This window comes from Rhea americana, unplaced genomic scaffold (assembly GCF_003343005.1).
Source record: "Rhea americana isolate MKP2758 unplaced genomic scaffold, rheAme1 scaffold_9, whole genome shotgun sequence".
NCBI lineage: Eukaryota > Metazoa > Chordata > Aves > Rheiformes > Rheidae > Rhea > Rhea americana.
In genome coordinates this window covers 802542-825588 of record NW_028187088.1, presented here as the reverse complement: position 1 = coordinate 825588, position 23047 = coordinate 802542, and the positions used below count along the sequence as shown (strand labels likewise).

General features: G+C 39.3%; 1 protein-coding gene and 1 long non-coding RNA gene across 5 annotated transcripts in view; one reads left to right on the top strand and one right to left on the bottom strand.

Moving 5' to 3' along the window:
• ETNK1 (ethanolamine kinase 1) overlaps positions 1-2585 on the bottom strand; it is a 34822-nt gene extending 32237 nt beyond the window's left edge. The window contains exon 1 of one of the 2 annotated variants that reach the window (XM_085324142.1): positions 2271-2585. In XM_085324142.1, the coding sequence (XP_085180268.1) occupies positions 2271-2426 (156 nt within the window). In that variant the 5' untranslated portion in view covers positions 2427-2585. The remainder of the gene's footprint in view (positions 1-2270) is intronic. The other variant, XM_085324143.1, reaches the window with a different exon arrangement.
• On the top strand, positions 1794-20504 carry LOC146584757 (uncharacterized). 3 transcript variants are annotated; one of them, XR_014898138.1, is made up of 4 exons: positions 2591-2719; positions 9743-9858; positions 10419-10552; positions 18309-20504. It is a non-coding gene; the product is annotated as an uncharacterized LOC146584757 (long non-coding RNA). The 3 variants fall into 3 exon arrangements; XR_014898139.1 differs by lacking the exons at positions 2591-2719; positions 18309-20504 and adding an exon at positions 1794-1973 and having other exon boundaries at positions 10419-11381; XR_014898137.1 differs by lacking the exon at positions 18309-20504 and having other exon boundaries at positions 10419-11381.
• Positions 20505-23047: the final 2543 nt, after the last annotated feature.

The following is a 23047-nucleotide window of genomic DNA, read 5'->3' as shown; positions in this document are numbered from 1 at the left end:
AACAGAAGAAGTCCATATTCATAAGCAGTTCTTTCCACCTAAAAAGGTTCTTAATCTACTTTGGTATGGTGCTGCTGTTTCAGATTAGTCAAGCGTATTKTCCACACAATGCATGATTCTCATTTTCTTCTCCCTCCTAAACGTACGGACCTCTAATGAGGGAAATTCAAGGTAGACTTTCTGTTTGCCCCATGTTTTAACACAAATGGCAGTCTTTCATGTCAGCATCTTACTGTATGTAATGTGTAACTAACACATTACAACAGTGATGATGGAGACAAAACTAGCTTCATACCACAGGCATTCTTGCTTATTACTTGTACAGAGCAGTTTAAAAACAAACTAAAAATAAAAAGCTGATGAAGAGCTTCTTCAATATAACATTCTTCCATACAAAAGGTACAGAAGGAGGAAAGAAAAAAGGAAAGTGAATAAAAAAGTTGGTCAAAATGAACTTATGGTAATTTTTAGACATGAATTCCTAACCAGACAGTAGTTTATTATCACAGAACCAGTCAAGAGCACTTTGCCCACGTTCCACATGGATAGTACCAGTGTTTTTTATTCTGTTAATTGCTTCTTTCAAAAGAGGGTGGTGGAAGAAAGTAGCAGCATTTTTTTTAACCTATTAGAACTTCCCCATAATCTTACGCGGTCAGCCCTCCTGAGGAGAAAAAGTTTCAGTTTCATTTAGTAGTTTTCCTGTATGAAAGAAAAAAAAAGATATCATCCCGTTGAAAACTACCTTCACCATACAACTAGAAGAACAAAACAAAATACATCCTAAAACCTCGGTTTAGTATCCTTTACGGTGCACAAGGTATTAAACTATTGTCAAGCTATTTTCATTGTACCTCAAGAAAAAACATTCCCACCCTGAAGAGTAATATCTTACATATGCGGGGAGCATGTTGGGAGCATATGTAAATTATGCTTGTAGCCCTGAAGGAAATTACTTGGAAGAAGATATTAGCTTCACTTTTATACTGACAGAATTTATGTATGTCAGATTCCTTCCGCTATCAGAAAACTTCTGAAAATTCCTGTCAATTCATGTTCTATCGTCAGTGTATTCAGTTTTTCTACAAAAATTAAACAAAGCTCTCTTCAGTAAACTTCACTAAAATAAGCCACTTCTGCATATTAATAACTTTTGAGTAATACAGTTTGAAGCATATAATGCTCAAACATACCTAGGCTGTAACTTTACTGATATTTTTATCAGCTAAATTTACCTAAGATTTGTGTGGGGCTAAGTTAAGCACATTCTAAAAGCACAAAAGCAACCAGTCCTCAAACAGATGATTCATCATAAACATCRATGATCGCTCACCTAGCTAAATGCCAGAGCATGAGCCGTTCTACTCTCGAATATATTGAAGATTTTAAGAGATGTAAGCAAGGACGTTAACGGGGCAGATACTTGTTACGATGAGATGGCGCCAGATTAAGAAAAAAAAAATACGAAGAGAATGTAAGGCTTTTGGTTTTATTTATTTATTTCATGTGTAGGCGTCGGTAGAGCCCGCCAGGATAACGCCGACGGCGCCTAGGGGCGGCAAGCCTCTGCCTACCGCGGCGGCCGTTACCGCGGCGGCCGTTACCGCGGCGGCCGTTACCGCGGCGGCCGTTACCGCGGCGGCCCACGAGGCACACCGCCGGCGTAGTCGGCCGCCTCCTCCTCAGGCTGTCTCTGCCCCGGGGGAGGAGAAGATTTCCCCTTCGCTTCGTGAAATCCCCGGCTCGGCATCGAGCCAGCCACACGAAACCTCATGGGGACCTTGCCCTCCCCTCCCTCGCCAGCATCACAGCTTTCGTCTCTCGGGTTGGCACATGGGCAGCGGGCATCGTGCGTTCGCCAAGGCGGAGGGGAAGCGAGGCGAGAGCGGGAAGCCCACCTCGTGGCCTCCCCCTGAGACAGGGAGCCAACTTTCAGCGCGGAGAACATGAAAGGAGGAAGAGGAAAGAGCACGGTGGGGAAAGAGGAGGGCTCGAAGGGGGTTGGGGATGCTGCGCGCCGACACGCCCCGCTGCCAGGCTGCCTAGCAAATGGGGCTCAGCGCAAGGGGCTGCATGGAGCAGGCGAGCGAAGAGGGGGAGGGGAAGGAAGCGAGGCTGCAGCTCCCCCGCACAATGGCGGCCCTCCCTCTCTGCCTCCCTCCCCCCTTCCCTTCCTGGGGCTCAGGCTGCCGCATTCCCCGCCAGAGAGACGTTTTCAGGCCCTGCGCCGTGCCGTGCCATGACCAGTCTCCCCCCCACCGGGTCGGTACCTGCAGCGTCACCTCCTCGGGTCTCCAGTGGGGCCGCAAACGGCGCAGGAGCTGCAGGGCGCCCTGACGGTAGCCGGGCCCCTCCCGCTCACTAACGGTGATGTCCAGCTTAGGCACCTCGGGGGAGCCGGGCGGAACGTGGATGTAGTTGGACATGGCGGCGGGGCGCGATAAGACAAGGGCGGGCAGATCTCACGAGCGTCTCCTCAGCAGTGAAGCCGGCAACTGAGGGGGAAATTTCCACTTCGGCTCTCGATAAAGCAGCTCCACCTCCCCCTCCTCCTCCCCAGATTGCGGCGCGGGGCAGCCTGGGAGAACGGGCGGGGTCTGCCGGCGCGCTGCCCTCGGCCCGCTGCGCGCTGCACCGCCGCCCTTCACCTGCCCGCCGCGGACTGGGGCGCGGGGGAGCCGCTTGTCCGCCTCCAGGCTCGGAAGGCACCGAGAAAATGGTTAATAAAAGCTCCTCGCTGCTGCGGCGGGGCCCYCGCTAGCGACGGGTCTGGGCGCGCCCCGCGGCGAAGCGGGACGTGAAGGAATGCAACGGGCAGCTGCCGCGGGGGCTCAGGGGGGCGGGTCGCGGGGCAAGTGGCCGGTTTCAGCCGGTCTCCGAGTTATCTGCTGCGGTTAGCTTTTTACCTTTAGGTAATTTCTGTGGAAGCCTTCGAAAAAGAAAGCTTACTTTCTTTTCTCTCTCTCTCTCTCTTTTTTTTCTATTTTTCTTTTTTCTTTTTTTCGTTTTCTCTTTTGTTTTTAATCCCAGGCAGGTTATGTACCTGCTCACTACCTTCCTCCCCTGACTTTCCACAGTTTCTACCGGCGGTTCTTTGTGAGATAATCCATAGTTCTCTAAAAAGAATAATAATTAAAAGAAGTGGAGTGCTATGCATCCGCTATGATTTAAACATATTCATAAATATCGTCCTTTCTATTAGCTGTATGGAAGAATCATGTCCTCCCCTCTTTTTTTTCCTCCCTTGCGTTTTATCTTGTAAACCCTTTTTTTTTTCCAGGCTTTATGAGGCGGTTTGAATTTTTATTTTCTACCAGAAAAGTCCAGCTCTACCAAAATGCAGCATTTTGCAATTTAGAGAGAAAAAAAAAGTGGAATTAATGATCCTGGTATTTTAGAAGTATTTTGATATTATTCATAATATTCCTAGGAGTACTTGCTCCCCGGCACATTCTGTGATCTGAGCTAGGAAACACTGAAGACTGAATCAGTTGCTCTGTTACAAAGCAAGTTTATTAGTTAGCCTAAGGCACAAGAACTCGGCACCTATGCTAATACAGTAATTGTCAGGAATCGTAAGTGTCTCTGACCTAAAGAGTTTTTACTCTAGATAGACTCAGGTCAGGGGAAATTGGCATAACATACATTCAAACTGAAGATGCAGTGAGGGAAGCAGCTAGTTCTACAATTTTAATTCTCATTAATTTCATACATATTCCTTACCAAGATTGCAATGTCTTAGTAACCTTTCCACTTCATGGAATGCTGTCTACTTGTGAAACTTTTTTTTACCAAGATCTGCAGTCTTGTCACCAAAGGATTTTGCATAACCTGACTGTATATTGTCACTTCTGCTAATTCTGTTGAACACCTCACCTTACCCAAGTATTTCTTCTTCATATGCTGACGGGCATGCCTGTCTCTGTAGACATCATTCAACATTTGGAACAGTCTCTTTGTCAACCATTTTTTCAAGCCATTTCCTTCTTAAATCTTTTTCCTGTCTTCATTATCACTATCTTGGTATTGTCTTCCACCTGGACATACATTCTGATCCTCCTCTAGTGCGTAAAATCTTTAGAGCAAGGAATCTATCTTTGTGGGCATTTTTTAAACAAAATTTGCATCTGCTATGTTTACATGAAAATACAACATTTATAGGTTAGTGTTATTAGTGTAAATATGCTATATAAGTAGCCTTTTCCATCAGAGATTTAAAAGGTATGAATATAGGGGCCTGAATTCAATTTTAGAGTCATAAATGTCATAACATTTCCAGATCTAAATGTTGTAGTTTGAGTACATTTCTAATGATAATATGCTTACCTTTATTTAAATCTGTTCCTTACAAGAAGCTACTGAAAGTGCTATAATTCTCTATTATGCGATATTGCTTGTCTTTTTATACATTAACTCGCCATTTTTTAATCTTTTTTTCTCTATCTCACCTATTTTGACTTCCCTATTTCTTCCATTCTTTCACTCCACTTTCTCTTCTTTTTCTTCTTTAATCTCTATTATAAAAAAAGATTTCTTCAAACATACTTAGAGATTTCATCATTTATTCATGTTCAGTCTTATATGTTAGTATTACCAGAGTGACTTGATATCACTCCATCTGATCAAGCATGCAATACACGGTGCCTGACTTCTGCTCAGGCAGTTTGGTAGATGATAAGCTAAGACTGATTTATGGATCAAGGCAAAGTTAAAAGAAAATGTCAAAGGTTGAATAATCTGGGTTCCACATGCTAAATTCAACAAGAACTGGTCTAAACAAAGATCAAGTTTGCTAATGCTGAACATAACACTCCTGTCAGAAGCCCTGCTACTTTCAGTTGTTGACTCCGGAGAAGCCTTGCAAGCTTACCAAAGTCTTGCTAAATTTCCTGAAGTTGACTGTGAATATATTTTAAGCAGAAGGGGGAATGTTAGAGCAGTCATGGTGCTTAGATTGTTTGGGAATTAAGGGAATTGAACTTCTGCCTGATAAATATTTATCTAATAGATGAAAGAAAGAACAGCACTTAGGCAGAAGCACCTTCCTCTTTTCTGCTCATAGCATAAAGACATGCCCTTCTTATTTGTCCTCATGTTCCATGGGGAATTCTTCATTCCAGTGTTAAAACAGTTCAGTAAAAGTTATAACTGGCTATTAGCCCTGTTCTGACCCTCTTCACCTTTTGTTTGCTGTTCCCATAAGTATTTGCTGTGTCCAAATCAACCCTCAGAAGACATTTTCTGAAGCCTGGAACTGTTCCTCAAAGTTTCGAAGAGCGACTCTTTCCTCTTAGTCTTTTTTTTGTCTAACATTCATATGCTGCAAACTGTAAAATTTGTTACTAAGGTCTAGTGGGGGTCCTCGCAGGCTGCCAGATGTTCAGGTCAGTTGTAGGCTCGTTCCAAAAAGACTTGATGTTGCATGAAGTAGGAGTTTCGGAATGAATAGAATGCCTTTTTTCTCAATGCCTGGTATTTTTTTAGATATACTATACTGAATTAAAGTCATCCTAAGGGTGACCTTATGTTTTTTATGCAACATAGAATTTAAGAAAACACCATGTTTTGGTTCTCTCCCAGGCCTGCACTCTAACAAGCAGTCTCAGTATCGACTATGTACAGCCTGTTTGACCTGCTTATACTTGATATATTGCCATTCCCTTTTCCTTCTTCAACTACTAATCAGAAATTAGGTTGTTGCCATTTTATTTATTCCTATGTTGTTCACCTTGTGTTTAGGTTAGTGCTGGAAGCCTTATAAGCTCTTAAAAATAAAAGAATGAAAGAGAAATGTCAGGCACTGAACCAGTTTTAACTTCCCAGAGGCAGTTCTCCTGGCTGCTTTCCAAAACCCAGCAATTCAGTAATTGCTTCAGAAGAACTCAGTGTATAAATGAGACTATAAATGGAAAATGTACCCCTTCTAGCCATAATTAATTTTAATAATAGTTTGCATGCCTGAGAGTCTCAAAATACTATCTTTATATTGTCCTAATCTTACAAATACAAAAATTGAGTCATAAGAAGGCTAAAACCTGCCATTAGACCAGTCAGTCAGTGAGTCTGGAAATAATTTTTTACTTCCAGTCCAGTCCTTTAATCACAACCTTTCTTCAGTGCTTTAAAGAATGTCATCTCTGTTGATTATCCAGCATGTGTTATTTGTGTCAAGATGAATCACATCTCTGTACACATACTGTTAAACTGTTACTCAACTCCTATAGTTATTATATTGATTATTAAAGTGCCTGGTGCCCTGGCATCTATATTGATTTACCAGCTGCAACTTGAAACATAGAAATTTGATAGTTCTATCATATGTTTATTATGCTCTGTGAACAGATTTCATTTTAATCTTTGTGAATGCTGGCTTGCAATACATTATTTTATGAAAATCTTGACAGTTTATGTAAACGTCTCCAAGATAGATGCTGCTTGGTACATTGTTTGAATGGTAAAAAACTGTTTCTTGTGCAAGCTGCTTGACAGAGTAATAGATTATACCTTTTTCCAAGTATATTTTTAAAAGCTATGTATGATAGCAGACTAAAGCCCTCAATGCTCTTTGCAGTTTTACGACTTAATTTTTAGTAGCTTAGCAATTAGTGACAGTCATTTGACACATTCCATAGGATAATCTAGTTTCTTACTCTCTTACCCCTATTTTTTTCCAGAATGTGAGTGGTACTATGTATAATATCATCACTATAACAGATGTGAATACAGGTGAAAWTGCTCAGTGATTTTCAGCTCTTTCAGGGTTTCTCCTGGAAACCCTAGAAGTTTCTAGTTGAAATCTGGACATCTAACACAATAGGCTTGGTTACTTTATCTGAAGGTCACTTCAGATAAATCCATAGACATTTTCCCTCTGTTCTGTCCCTGGCTATGAGTCCATGAAGTGCAGGCTAAACTGCTGTGAATAGTTCTTCAGTGACACATCCGGCAGAAGTCAGGAAATCTGGCCTCAGTGAAGCAAAGCACTTAGATATGCACTTAAATTAATCTCAGTTCAACAAAGAAACAAAACCTGCCTAAATCAGTAGAACCAAATACATGCTTATGCTTAAGCAGGTGCTAAATTAATAGGAGCAGTCAGTAAGGAATTGTGTGATTTTTCCATTCTGGTAGGGCTAAATTGTATGTCTGCTTATGGTTATTTATAAAGGATGATAGTCACTGGGTATAAAGAAAAAATAGAAAATTTCCCTACTGATAATTCTACTCAACAATGATGGTTAAATAAATAAAGCAGCACAAAATTGGGATTAAAACCAGCATCTGCATTTATTTTAATAGAAATATTTGTATTTTAAAATATGAGGAGTAATACAAGTTAACTGATTCTTAACTAAACTTGACCTGTATGCACATCCAGTGGTTTACCATGCCCTGGAGCTTTCTCAAGGGCAATAAGTACGCACATTGTGTAAGTAGCCAAAGCGAGTCTACGTAAGCAGATTTAGAACGCCTTACATACAAGAATAAATTCATCTGCAGTAATAAAAGAGTTGAATGACTTTTATATCTTCTTGAAGTTTAAGTTTCCTAACATATTGACTAATCAAACATCCTCCTATGAAGAAAAGTTATAAACTTTAGTAATTTGAAACATTCTCTGTGGACAAAGAAAACATCAAGTGTGCATTTAAGTGTTATGTAAGCTTGTAAAAGAAGCCTAAAAGGCTTTTTCCCTGTTTTTAAGGTACTACAATTGCAATTCTGTATTCCCTAGTTAAATCTCTAATCAATTGTTATAGTTTAATAAAGCATGAGGGAGAGTTAGCTGAACTAAATTAAAAAAAAAAAAAAAAAAAGTATGTATAGAATTAGCTGAACTAAATTAAAACAAAAAATGTTATAGAATCTTGAGAGACTGAGAGTATGATTATTGTATACAAATGACTGTCAATTCACATTCAGCCTGAACCAATAATAAAAAAGTGGAAAGGCTAGAGAGGGTGGCAAAGAGGAGAGAGGAGAGGAGTGAGGGAAAGAAAAGAACAGAAAGTTACTTTTATTCTGTGTCAATGGGAGAARAAATGACTAGGTTGGCATAGGTGTCTGTCTCACAAAAACATTACTCCAGGTGACCCTCTTTTTGACAATATCAGGAAAGACTGAAGAATTGTAGAAATTGTGCTCCTTTCTTACCCTTGTAACTAATCCATTTGCATTAGGTTCATGGAAAACCACAAGGGCTCTGTGGGGCAATAACACTGCAGCCTTTCTTCCTTTAAGCATTCTAACCAGCTTACATATCTGGGCCTCTGTGTCCAGTAGATACCAAGCTGGATGCTCTGTTAGGTGTCCCTGTTTGCATGTCTTCAGGCTTATGTGACCAAACTCTGTGTCTGTCCCCCTTTAGTAACTTTAGAAGCAAGACACTTCAGAGCTTCACAGCAACTTGACATTCCTAAGATAGCTGAAAGTCCTATAACTTTAAGGATTACTGAATAGAGAAAAAAAAATATCACTTACTTCTTACCAAAAGAAAGGAAGGTAGAGCTAAGCTTTCATCCATGCTCTTGCTGCTTATGAAGTAATCTACTTGTCGTTTGCTTTGAGGTTGCTTTTTGCAACTTTTCTGCTGGGGAGAAGGGAACAGTCCGTTCAGTATAGAAAGGTGGTATAATCTTGACTTCTCTGGATTCAAACCGAGTAGCATCTTATAGCTTGGTATCCTCTGCTCAGGATAACCAAACACTGCCTCCTTTTCCCTGATTTTGCCCATTCATTCATTGTTTCTCATGTCGTGCCCTCATGCATTGGTCTTTTCCTGCTGGTATAGTGGAAGTACGTAACAGATCTTTGAATAGCTCCTCTCTGAAGGACTTGTGTTGTGTCCAAGGAACAAGCAACATCCCCCCAGATTTGTCCATGGTTCTTCAGTCGTTTTCCTTTCCTGGATCTCTTCTTTTTGTTCTATGGTCTATATGCTTCCTTTTTAGTTATTTTTTATTGTCCCTTATTTATAGCTAATTCCTGATTCCTTTGGCCTTATCCTTGGGAGTGGGTTTCTTTTGTTGTACGTGTTACGGACTAGCATAGTCTAATTAGCATCAGTTAAGCCTGAAGAGTAGAACTTTCAACAGCATGTTTCAACTTTTATTACAGTCACTAGTAAAACTACCATTTACTTCATTGGGAGTAAAATAAAGTGAAACAGGCTACACCTGTGTGTTCACATGAGCTTGGATTAAAGTTCACAGTTGAGCTCTTCTGTGGCACTTCCTTCTTTTCATACTCAGTCAGTCATGGTGTGGATGGCTGTGTATGCCTTGGGGCACTGCATGGGCTGGAAGTGCCTCCAGGTTGGTATCAGGGGGCTGTTGGGCAGAGCCTGTCCCCCCACCCCAAGGGAGCAGGGCACCAGGGGTGCTTGGGGACTGGGGTGGGGTCAGGGGAGCCTGTGGCTGGGCAGGAGCTGACAGTTCTGAGGCCTTGTGGAGCAGCTACTGATGGCCCTGAGCTGGACTGAGATGGGTTTGGGGGAGGTGTGGGGGTGGGCAGGGACAGGCAGGGGTGGGGGTGCCTGTGGGGCCCTGGCAGTGTCTCCACTGTGGAGCAAAACAACTGGCTTTCAAGGAGGTACAGGAGAAACAAATCTTACTTCCAGAGGAACGGACTTGTATTTCTATCCTGAACCTACAAGCTATAGGACACCATCTCAGCATGCTTTTAGAAAGTCCTATGGACTTTTTTTTGGTTTTAATTGTTTATTTCATTATTTGTCCTACAGATTGTATTTACTCCTGATGCTGGGAATTTCAGAGATTAGAGGATTTGCCTAAGAAGTACAGTGGTCACAAGAGAATAATGCCTCCCAACAACTTGAGACTTGCATGCAGACTGCAGGTATCTTTTGTAGGCTTCTGTTTGCATCTGCTTCTAAGCATGGGAAATTACTGAATTAGTTGGCTTTGCTTGTATTTCTGTTTAGGGAAAGGTTTAAACAGCAATTAAATTAAATTTAGAGCTAATTAAACTATGTGTAAAGGAAAGAGCAATAAAACTCTAGCAAACATAACAAGAGTAAAAGGGCTAGCTTTTGCCAAAGCCTCTGTCTTCCCTGCATCAGGCTGTGGAGCTCAACAGAGAGGAAGGGAAGGAAGGCAGAGAGGAAGGGAGAAGGGGAGAATTGCTAGCCTGGGTCCTGCCAATGTAGACAACATGTAATAAGTAGGAGGGGTCACTGAGGAGGAGGGTAAGGAAAGCTGCTAATACAGGAACACCCTGTATTACTAGGAGGCCACAGTGCAAGTGGAATTCTGAGTTTAAGACTTTTATCAAAACACCTAGAAAGAGATCTGGAAGCCTCCCTGCAATGTAAACACACATACTGTTAATCATTACCAGCTTTCCTAAATTATTATTCTTTCTTATATTCTCTTAAAATATTTTGCTTTGTACCACAGATTTACTGCTGCAATCTTTAAACTTGGAAGAGCTGACAACTTTTCTGGCTTCTCCGAATCTGCAAAACTTTTAACATGTGAAAAGGAAAGAATATGCATTCCTGCTCCATCCCCCTCTCTCCACAGCAGCAGAGGTGAGGACCATTGCCTCTTGTTCTTTCTCTCAGGATGGAATTTTGCATTTCTTTGTTAACTGGGCCTCCCGGCCCACGATCTATAAAGACTGCAGTTTGCCCAAAACACAGCAGAGACTCTTTGCAAGCACATTGCAACTGCAACATTTTGTTTCATATCTGTGATCCATGTATCTTCTGTCTGTTGTTCCCAGGTTTAAATTTATATCTTGATTTTTAAGTATCTAAGTTAGTAGCATTTTTATTTAAAAGATACTGTTTTCTCTGGTATTCACTACAATTGGCTGTGCTTTAAGTAGGATGGGAGTTTAGTCAGTTGTTAGTACAACTTGTTTTTCTTCTTTTTATCCCTTTCACCCAGTGGAAGGTTTCCTGCTGCTCACTCCACTGATATTTGATATCCTGCCTCCAACTGATGTTCATCTTTAACTTACTTTTAAAGAACATCGTGTCAACTAGCTCTGTTAATTATCACTCATTTTGTCTTTTTTATTGTATTGTATCCAAAATTGTAATTTACTGTATTTTTTATTGTATTGTATCCAAAAGATATTTTGGAGGTGTTACTTTTCAGGAGAACGATTTTTTTTTCTCATCTAATTTCCTCTTCTGTAATCAAAAAGTCATGTTCTCATGCTTTGTAACCATGTATTTATTTAATCTACAGAACTAAAAGAATGCTTATAGTAAACAAAGGAGTCAGTCAGCAGCTTTTCAGAATATCTGTTACAAGTAATATTGTAAGGCAATAAGAAGGGAACTTGAGAAATTTCTTGAGTTTCTCTTGATGTGGTTTACATTCTAATAGGTTTTCCCAATAAACACTGTTTGTTCCTCCTATTTTTTGTTTATGAGAAATTATCTTTCTGGCAACATCAACTGCCTATGTTGGAAAGAAACAGCAAGCCTGTAATATACATTTGATTAAATGATCAGTAACTTCATCATTGAAGCATGCTAAAAACTGTCTCTCGGTGTATTTAAGATGAGCAAATGACTAAACCATTTCTAAAACCTTATTCTACCATGAATGTTGAACACCCTGGTTATCTTTACAAGGATTTCTTTCTCACTGGCAGTAACTTCAGGATCTTTGGGAACAGGAAGCTTTAATCTGTAGACAAACACAATGACTATATAAAACCAGAAATACCCAAATAATATTTTAAAGGTAGATTGATTGCCCCTATAGTCACATAGATTAATTGTTCTAAATTATGTATTTATAAAAATGTCTGCAATATCATCCACAGATCCTTAGTGATGGACATGTGGAACTCATGAGATTGCTCCTCTGTAATAGTCAATTCTGGCTCAAAAACATTGTCTTGCTTTGCTTTGCTTAGTTAAATTTTATGATGTAATAAGCTCAAAGGCTCRAGGTCAACTTCTATGTGATCCATAAGGGGTCACCAGAACAGCTCTGCCACAGCCCCAACCAGATCCTGTCTTACAAGCCAGTACCACACATGGACCAGACTCTATCATGATTAAAGCAGAAGAAATGGAGATATCTGATCCTTCAGAACACTTAAACAAACAAACAAACAAACAAAAAACTTTAAAACACTTTCACAGAATGGTTGAGGTTAGAAGGGACCTCTGGAGAACACCTATTCCAATTCACCTGCTCAAGCAGGGTCACCTAGAGAACATTGCACAGGATCATGGACAGGTGGGTTYTGAATATCTCCAGAGAAGGAGACTCCACAATCTCTCCGGGCAACCTGCTGCAGTGCTCTGTCACCCTCACAGGAAAGAGGTTTTTCCTCATACTCAGATGGAAATATCGGATGTTTTATCAGAATAATGAAGAACCCTTCTGTGTGAATACAACAGATGTATACAACTCTGGCCATTACTTCACAAAAATCAATGTTCTGATATTTTCAAAAGACTGGCATTTTAAAATTTAAAAAGACTGCAAAGTTATGCATGAATTATTGCTATAGGTTATAAATAACTCTACTTTATTTGTCATATAACTATCCCAAATAATTAATTTTCCATCTTGAAAAGCACTGACCAGTAGCCTTGAGTCAGATTATTTGATTAATCCTTGCTTACTCTTTTATAAAGCAAAATCATAACTTAGTGTCCAGAAGTTTTCTGGATTTCTGCTATTCTCTGACATATTCCTGTTTTATTCTGTCTTATTTTTGTGGTATTCTTTCTTCAGCTGGCTGTTCAAATCTGGATCTTAATAATTCAGTAGGTGTTTTCATAAAAAAGAGAGAGGCTTCTCTGAGAAAGAAAAGCTCAGATATAAGAGGTTTTACCTGGTGAAAATTGTCTAGGAAAAAGCTGAATTTCCTATGGTGAAGGATCACAGAACACAAATGCAAGGACCCAGAGCATTTTTGATGCTCTCCTTGAAAGAGGTGTGATCAGCAAACAGATTAGAAAAAAGTTGAGTAATTAAGAAACATAGTTATTATATGGTTTGTGTTTTGAATACTAAATCAGGAAATATTCTTAATTTTAAGCATAAAACAGTAAATAGCAGAAAAGCTGCATGGTAGAGAAGCTTACGCTCAAAGTTCAAAGCTGAAATGGAAATAGCTATGGAGATATACTTCCTATGTCTTTGACCCAATTTTACTGAACCCTGAAATAAATTCCAGTTTTATGTGAGTAAAATATGTTTCCCTGTACACATAAGGTGAGTGAATGCAGTACAAACAGATCAAGAATAAGATAAGCAGTTTCTATAGACATAGTCTATAGAATTCTCTTTTTTTGAAAAACAACAATTACTTTTATGTTGCTTATCAGGAAAACATGGAATTCACTCCAATAAAACTTATGTCCAGTGAATTTAAAATAAATAAAAGGAAAGCATTTTTAACTGTTACAGGTCTGTGGAAAACACTGCTTTGGGCAGTTAGTTAAATTCTGTGGCCGAATAATTTTATGGTTGATAATAATACCTGCAGGTACAGTACATGGCAAGATAAGGATAATTAAGATAAGGGTAATTAAATCTTACTCTTGTTGAGTATAAACTAAGTGGTCTAAAAGACAAGAGGGAAATGTTTTTCTTCCAAATTTTATTTTAGGTGCAGCATTGCATACTTGTTTAGTGAGTATTAGAGCCTTTTTAACCTTTTTTTGGGGGAAGCCTTTGGTTTTTGGATACTTCTGATAATAGGACAATGGATCACTGGCATCATCCGATATTAGATTATTTTTTGGTGACCTTGGTGGAAAACCTTAAGGCCTACAAGCAAAGAACTGGTCGTTCATAGTGAGAGTAACTCATWGTATTATATATCTATTCAAAAGTGTGTAGAAATATATACTGACTGTACTACAACATTCATGTAGTCATATATAAATGTTCTAGTACATTCTGAATTTCTAAGCTTAGCGCACCTTAAGAATTCGAATTTTTTCTACATTAAGCATTCAGCACACATGCTTCTGAACGTCAGCRTGGAGATCAGAGAGAGTTCTGCCACTGGATTTTTCTTCTCCCTTAATGAGCTTCCCAGCTCTTCACCGGCTGCTGAGGAAATCCACATCCTTAGAGGATTCTGTATAATTCTCAGTCATTTTATGCACAAGCCTAACTGTGTATCAACAGTGCAACACATATATTAGCTTTTAGCTTCTATTCCTCTGTTTTTAAAATTGCACTCTGATAGGGCATTATTCTGCTTTTTTTATGATCTTTTCTGACTAAGTGACAAATACGACGTTGTTGTTAAAAAAGGCAAAAAGGATGCCTAGAATGTATCAAGCAAGGTAGTCCCAAAAGAGGTTAGAGATTAGGGGTTTTATAAAAGCACTGTTCAGATTTCATCTGAAGTACTGTGTACAATTCTGGTCCCATATGTTCAAAACTGAAACAGGTATGGATAAGGCGTAACAGCATAATTAGGCAAATGGAGAGCCATACTCTCTCGTAAGAGGAGTCTGGATGACCTTGGTTAGTCCTATCTAGTGAGAGAAAAGCTGTGTATGGACAGAAACAGCCTTTACAAAAACAGGGCAGATATACCCTGAAGGGAAAAGACATATTTAGGCTAAAAGACAACATTGGTATGCATAATATCATAGGCATAAACTGCTATTGAAGTTCTACTTAGAAACTTCTAACTATGCAATGAGATTCTGAAACAGCCTTCAAGTAAGAGTATTGGGGATAAGAATTTAGGCTGAATTTAAGTCCAAGCTTGATTTTATTATTAAGTTTGAGCATCTCATCTTTTTCTGAACCTAAGCAAGAGGGATATTTCACAGTGGTTGGTTTTTAAAGCTTCAGTACATTTTTTGCATGTATCCAACTACTTCCCAAAAGGTACCCTTTTAATTCAGAAAAAAAAGAATGAGTTTATCTACAAGCTAACTAGCTATATATTATCTTCTGAAAAGACCAATAGGCATAGCTTAATTGCAAGAAACTTGATACCTTTGTCCTGTTTGATACTGAATGAAAAGGAATGGGCTTTTTAATGTTTGATAGCATATAATTTTTAAGAAATATGAGACACTCCCTGTGAGTTTATTTGATCAGAGAGGAAAGCAGAGAACAACAGCTAGCTAGCTGGCCGTACTTTATTGTCCTACTGTTTTCAGTCATGGCATGTTCAGTCATTTTTGCGAGAAAAGATGCATAGAAGCATGACCCAGTCTAGATCTAGCCCACCTTCAGATTTTGAGTTTTGGTACCATATGATGATCTGATGTGGCTAAAACATGATCTGAAGCATAGGAATCTAGGAAACATAAATGTTTCCAGATTACTTCTCAGTTGCATCAGCTACCTGATACGGTTCATCACTATTTAGGCATCACCAGTTAATACAGCTGTGAGTGAGGATCACATTTTAACACATGCCAGAGTACTTTTCAGTAATTGTGTGAAAAATGTATATAGCCACCAAGAACATAAAATGAAGGCATAATTGGTCTATAAGCTGAAGGTTCTCCACTGGGAGTCTTTCAGTATCACAGATTGATTTTAAATGTAACAGCATGCTCTGATAATGAAGTCTCAATCTGAAACTGTGTAAAGACTGTAGCTGCAAAGGTTGCATCTGGAGGAAAGAGCTATTTGCTCATTGCTGCATGCAGATGACAAAGGCTGTCCACAGACACAACTTCAGATGCTTATCTAACACTTGCCGATAAAAAAAAAAAAAAAAAAAAAAAAAAAAAAAAAAAAAAAAAAAAAGCCTTGCAAAAAGTGAATTACAAGTGACAGTTAAATACCTAAAATTACAGGTGGAGTAATCATACTTTCAACACCTTTCTGTTGGTTCTCTTAGCTTAGTAACATAAATCCAAAACATGGATTTTGCTTCAGCCTCATTTATGCTACAAWCTGTCTAAGACACTCAGCTAAGAATTCAGGAGCACTTTCAGGTGCAGATAAGTATCAGAATACATGACAATAATATCTAATAAATACATGTGCATTTCAAACATCTAATAATGTATGCATAAGAATTACTTATAAGTAATTATAAGTACTTATAAGTAATTACTTATATATAAGTAATATAAGTACTTAAATATAAGTACTTATAAGTAATTACTTATAAGAATACAAGCAGTATTTTTCTGCAGTTTCTACAGTTTCACCCTAAGCCTCTGACTGTGCTTTTAGACTACGAGAAATCTAACTAAACCAATTTCTAATACCATATCTGTGGCTATRGATTAGTTTTAATAGGCCATCTGCAGTGTAACTAATCTAATATGGTAGTCCATGTGTTGTCATATCTCAATGACACGAATGAAACCAATGACAAAAATCAAAACTGAGCACTTACATGTATGTTTTTATAAMACAAGATCTTACATGTGAGATATTACAAGAAAAATGTTTCAAATGTTATCTGACAYGGTCAGTGCTTTTTTAAACTTGAAAATCAATGTTATCATGCTGCTTCCCCACACAAACAAAAAATAACAAGGTTAAAATAATATTACRTCTGTCTTAATTTCAAAACAATCCTTTAAAATGAAGGCTGAAATGCTCAATCTTTTGACCTAAAGCACTGAAACTTTCATAGTATATTGAGATAATCTCAGACATAAATGAAAAATCACTGGAAAGGAAGGTCACAGATAAAATACGATACTAAAGGTAATAGTGGTTAACTCTTTGGATTCAGAGGGTATTAGAATTAGGCTGTAAAAAATTTCAGGGCCTTGTCTTCACACAGGTCATAGTTATATTTTGCAATATAACTCTAATTAGTTATCTTTGCAAACTATTACATGGATACTTACATTGTCTTTGGAAGCTGATTATATTAATTTAACGTGCCTTTGTTGGGTAGAGGGTTCAGGAGTCACATCAATAAAATGAGGAAAAACAGTAGATTTTCATACTGCTGAAGATCATTTGTGAGTTATCTTAAGACTGGTACTGCAAAATTAAAACACAAAAATAGTGTTTTATTATAAGAATGTTGATTATATTATAATATTCACTATCATTTTTGTTATATATAGATGGATGTGCTGGAATATTCTTATTTCAACTTGCCTGTTTCAGACTGTTAAGATTTGTCAAGGCAGGCCTGTTCTCAATCCCTAAATTTAGTAATGACCAGATAGCAAAGATCCTTCTTCCTCCAAGGAACTTAACTGTAGGATATAGTTCTTATGAGATGACTGTAACATATATGCATATCTGAAAAATTTTCTGGACCACTGTAGATAGCAGTTTTTTGGGGGGAGGGCTACTTTTTAAAGATCCAGTAGTGTTTCTCCTTATTTTGTATTAAATATGAATTTACTTTTAATTTTAGTAGAACATGCCCAGGCTCTGCCCTCAGCTCTTGCCTGAGAGCTGCAGCAGGTTGGCTGTGTCCAGCCTCACGGTGTGCACATCACCACCTCACCATTTTCCTGGCATACCCTTGGACCTGCCTCATCTCTACAGACTCGTCCGGTGGCTGGACCTGCTCTCCTTCTCTTGTTYGGGCGCTGCGGGCCGTCGCCCTTCGGGCTGCTGCTGCTGGTCTCCTGCCTGCCATGCTGTGTCCCCAGCTCCTGGCTTGCATGCTCTTGCAAAGTGGGCTACTCATACTGCTCCCTGAGTCTGTGTTCAACTTTCACACATCCAAAGATGTTTAATTGTCTCTTAAAACTATTAAGAAGTATAATTAAGTTATGCACTTAGCATACACTTCTGGAGTTGGGCTGTTCATAATCATCTTTGCTAATAAAATCAAAGCAATACCTCTCAGCCGCTATCAAGACAGTCCAAGGTGATGATCATAACTCTCCTGTACATAAAAGCAAAGACAGAGCAGAACAAGTCTGAGGAATGAGAATTTTTTGTACTTTGAAAGCAGTTTGGAGGCACTGTCCTCATATTTCAAAATCTCTATAAATTGCAGTTAACAGGGTCAAATGGAGCATCAAACACAACTTTGTCAGTAATGAATTGCTACAGTACAAAGAGAAAAAGCGCAGATGACACAGCCCAGCATCCTTCTTTAGTTATGCTTATAACCAGATTTTATGTACACGAGTTTCCACTCAAGAAGTAAGGTGGTAAGCAAAGAATAAAAAGTTTGACTCAAAGGCCAATAATCAAGGGAGTGAACTGGATTAATTCACAATAACTCAAATGGGCCAGTACTAAGGCCACCCACCTTCTCTCCTTTCCATTCTATATAATACAGTTATATGCATCCAGGGCTATACATAAATTGGAATACTTGGGAAAAGCTTTGTGGGGTTGTAGTTCTCCTGCAGGTCCTGAGCTTCTGTGCTTTCTCTTTGACTGCAGACTTCCTCCGGACCCCTAGGGGAAGCAAGAATATGTACAAGAATAGGACACTTATCAATTAAAAATAAATTACTTTGTTAGAAGCAGTCGCCTTGATCACCACAATAATCCATCAGCAACAGGTAAGAAGAATCTTTTCTACTTTGGACTTCTGTCAGTCTTCATATGCAACATAAGCTTGTACATCAATTGCCATGCAACACAGGAGGAGAAAAAAACATGAACTTGCAACTTCTAGTTAGGGTTTCTTGCCAACCCTTATCTTCTGAGAGCTCTGGATAAGAAGAGGCCAATTTGTTCTATTTGTTCACTTTTTTCCCCTGAGAGCCTAGAGAGGAAGTTTTTCCCGCTTGTGAAGTGCTTCATGTCATAGTAACCAGTTTTTCCTACTTTCTTCACATGGTATTTCATAACCGTTCTGTTAAGCTGAGCTTTACTGATATTTTCTACAGCTATAGAACACTTTTCACAACCAATTAATAAAAAATAAAAATTAAAAAAGTAAATTACAGGGGTATTACCAACTGTTTCAAGTTTAAGCTTCTAACTTTACCAGCCCAAGTTGAGAGCTTAGTTTTATGCTCCCTATGTACTACGTGGGGAAAAAGAATTCAGATCAGGAGTCTCCTTGTCTCCTCTGGCTTGGCATGAAAGTTAAACTCCTAAAATAAACAATGTGAACACATGTTTCAGATGTTTTGACAGCAAATGCGTATTAGTGTAGACACAAGCCTGCATTCCATGCTTGTATGAAGCTAAACACAAGGCYTTGCACGCTCCTGAAAGCAAAATTTAGTCTGTTTGCTTTATGAATTTGTATTTCGTATAAATTCAACAAAACTGCAATGTATAATTACTTTTATGTTTAATAGCTCACAACATTATGCATATTCCAAATGGAACACAAGAAGCAAAAGCATCACATGGTTCTTAGCAAGTGCATTCATTTTTAGAAAACAAAGATTTACTGTTTTGCTTGTAATCCAATTTAATCTCTCTAATTCACCAGGAAATAACTTGCATATCTGATGAAGGATCACAAAGACTACTCTATAGATATTTTATCTAGTTACTATACTTAAAGTAGTCTCCTCTGAGACAGAGACCATTGGCTGAGGAGTATCCCTGTACTCTTGCTGCCTGTGCCATAGCTGTTGACAAATTACACAGACTACATCTTGAAATTTCAGGACCGTTATCTTTGATCCTGACAGCAATTTCAATATATAAAATTGCATGTTTATTAATATTTCCATTTATGGGGATAGAAAATAAATAAAAAATCTATTATATTTGTACAGGAAAAAGACAAAATTCCAACAATATTAATCAGAAGAAAAAAAACCCAAGGAAGCATAGGTGTTTTAATAACTGTGCAAGTCCAATACATATTGAAATTGCAATCATGTTTCATTGCAGTTATGTTTCATTTCTTTGACTCAACCCTGAAAAGGAGAAAGGGCAGAAATGTTGAAAGTGCCACTGACAGTCTAATTATCGCCTAATGATATAAATACTGTTGTTGATAATTACATTTAATTATTAACTAGGTGTTGACTAATTAACTAGCGCTTTGTAAATGTGAAGCACTCTTAATAGCTATTATTATTGTACTGTTTGTAACTAAATATCTTTGCTGCTGCATGTGTACACAGGATTCTGCTGCAATCTCTGTTAACTGATATCCAGTTATGCCATTGCCACTCATTGCTCATAAAATGTACAAAGCTATATGCAATGTTATTTCCCTTAAAGAACTGTAAAAAAGATAAATGATATCCAATTACTAGCTGAGAACATGACAACAGATCCTGTTGTTTGATCCCCTCCGTAGGTAATTGCATACGTTCCCATGTTAATGCATTTATTTTATCTATTTTCTTTTAACTCTGTATAGAAATAAGAGAATTTCAAATATTTCAATAATAGCAAAAAATGGAATATTTTTATGGCCTCTGTTTTTATGAACCGCTTGATATGGGCCAAATCCCAAGCTGCTTAAGTCAACAGAAGAGGTGTTTCCTCTTCTCCTGTAACTCCAGTGGGCTATTGGAAAGACCTTACATTCGAAAGAATAAAATGTTGAGATCACTTCACTGTAGTATTCTTTGAGTTCAAAGGGGATATCTTCATTTGTTATCCAGGAAATGAATGTACCTAAACAATTCAGAAATACAATTTTTGGTCTGAGAAATTATAGAGCTTATTCTTCTTTCTTTCTCAATACAAGATTTGAGAACAATTCTTGGCTTCTGTTTTTCTTCAAAAGACAAGGGTTTATTCAACTCAGTTGACCCTGTATGGGAATATTTTAGAATATTATTGGAATTTATTGGATACGTTTCTCATACATACCATAGTCAAATCCAGATAAATGTTCAAATATCCTGTTGTATCATTAGTACGCTATGTTTCCTGACAGTCTTCAACTTCAAAAATTAATTCCAAGATACCGTCTTCCCTCTGAAATCCAAATAAATTCTGTATTCAGTTGCTGTATAATGTAAATAGACCATTTTATCATGTATCCCTATGCATAACCTTATTTTCCTAGTTCCATTAGCCTGGGAACTACTTTGAATGGATTCAGGACATAACTAAACCGTCAGTGTATACTGTTACTTGTATCATATACTTCAATTCCATAAGGGAAATAATTCATTATGATCATCTGAACTTTACCTAGTAATTATCACATCAAGATTAAAAAAGCATTATTGAGAGAGGTAGCTTTAGGCAAAGTAGGATAAAATTAGCTAAACTGTGACCATGACATTCTCCCTAAGTAGCTGAAAGTCCAAATGAACCTCTCAGCTCAACTACTAGGCACTGTTTATTGCCTGCTTTCAAGGCCTTTTTCTGGAGCTGTGTCTCCAGGCTTGCTCTCCCTTGTTTTGGGGGATTTATAAACAGGTAGGGCACCTGCCCTGGCAGTGAGATGACAATAATAGAAGACTGGAAGCTGCCCACAGTCACTTTCCTCTTTCATGTACTGCTTATCTTATCAAGGCCATGAATCTTTGCTTTTGCTGTTATCTGTACATCAGCAAAAAACAGTCTTAGTGATGGACCTACAGCTTCTAAGTGCACCAATGACTTAAGATTATGAGCAATTCAAAATACCTATCTTTGATGTCTTCAAAGATAACTCATCTTTATGCAAGTTGTGTACACATATTTCCTGTTTTGTCGGGCTTAAGGCTTCCATCCCTTCTGTATCATTGCCTACCATATGGAAGAGCTTTATGGTATCAGCAATTTGTTCATGTAGATAGTAATAGATATTAAAAATGTTCTTCATCTTTTGTTTAGTTAGGGTAACTAGAGTGAATGTTTCCAGTATAGCTCAGACACCTCAGCAATGAAATCTCTCTCCCAGGAGTTCATAGCAAAGCTAATTATTCCTTTCAGTAAGATGAGGTTTCACCTTACTGATTTTACTGAGACAGGATTTCACTCCATGGCTTCTGATCTAATGAGAGAGATTAGGGGTGCCAATGCCATATCAAATACATAAAGAAAAAAATCATAGAATCAGTAAGGTTGGAAGGGAACTCTGGAGATCATCTAGTCCAACCTCCCTGCTCAAGCAGGGTCACCTAGAGCATGTTAGACAAGGTTGTATCCAGGCAGGCCTTGAAGATCTCCAGAGAAGGAGACTCCATAGCCTYTCGGGGCGTCCTGCTCCAGTGCTCTGTCGCCCTCACAGGGAAGAGATTCCTCCTCACATTCAGGCAGAACTTCCTGTGCTTCAATTTCTGCCCATTGCCTCTTGTCCTGTCACACGGGGCAACTAAAAAGAGTTTAGGCCCATCCCCCTGACACCCTCCCTTCAGGTACTTACACACACTGATAAGATCCCCCCCTCAGTCTTCTCTTCCCCAGGCTGAAGAGGCCCAGTTCTCGCAGCCGTTCCTCATAGGGCAGATGCTCCAGCCCTCTGATCATCTTTGTAGCCCTATGCTAGATTCTCTCCAGTAGCTCCATGCCTCTCTKGTACTRGGGAGCCCAGCACTGGAYGCAGTACTYGAGATGAGGCCTCAGCAGTGCTGAGTAGAGGGGCAGGATCACCTCCCTCCACCTGCTGCCAACACTCTTTCTAATCCAGCCCAGGAGACCATTGGCTTTCTTGGCCACAAGGGCACATTGCTGGCTCATGGTCAACCTGTCATCCACCAGCACTCCCAGGTCCTTCTCTGCAGAGCCGCTTTCCAGCAGGTCAGTCCCCAGCCTGTACTGGTGCATGTGGTTATTTCTCCCTAGGTGCAGGACTCTGCACTTGCCCTTGCTGAACCTCACGAGGTTCCTCTCCGCCCAACTCTCCAGCCTGTCCAGCTCTCTCTGAAGGGCAGCACAGCCCCCAGCTGTGTCAGCTGCTCCTCCCAGCTTGGTAGCATCAGCAAACTTGCTGAGGAGGCACTCTGTCCCCTCATCCAGGTCACTGATGAAGAAGTTGAACAGGATCGGACCCAGTACTGAGCCCTGGGGACACCACTAGCCACAGGCCTCCAACTAGACTCCACACCACTGATGACGACCCTCTGAGCTCTGCCTTTCAGCCAGTTCTCAATCCACCTCACYGTCCRCTBVYCYAAYCCASRMTTCCTGAGBTTVTCTAGGAGGATGTTATGGGAGACAGTGTCAAAAGCCTTGCTGAAGTCAAGGTACACAATGACCACTGCTCTCCCCTCATCTACCCAGCCAGTCATGCCATCATAGAAGGCTATCAGATTGGTGAA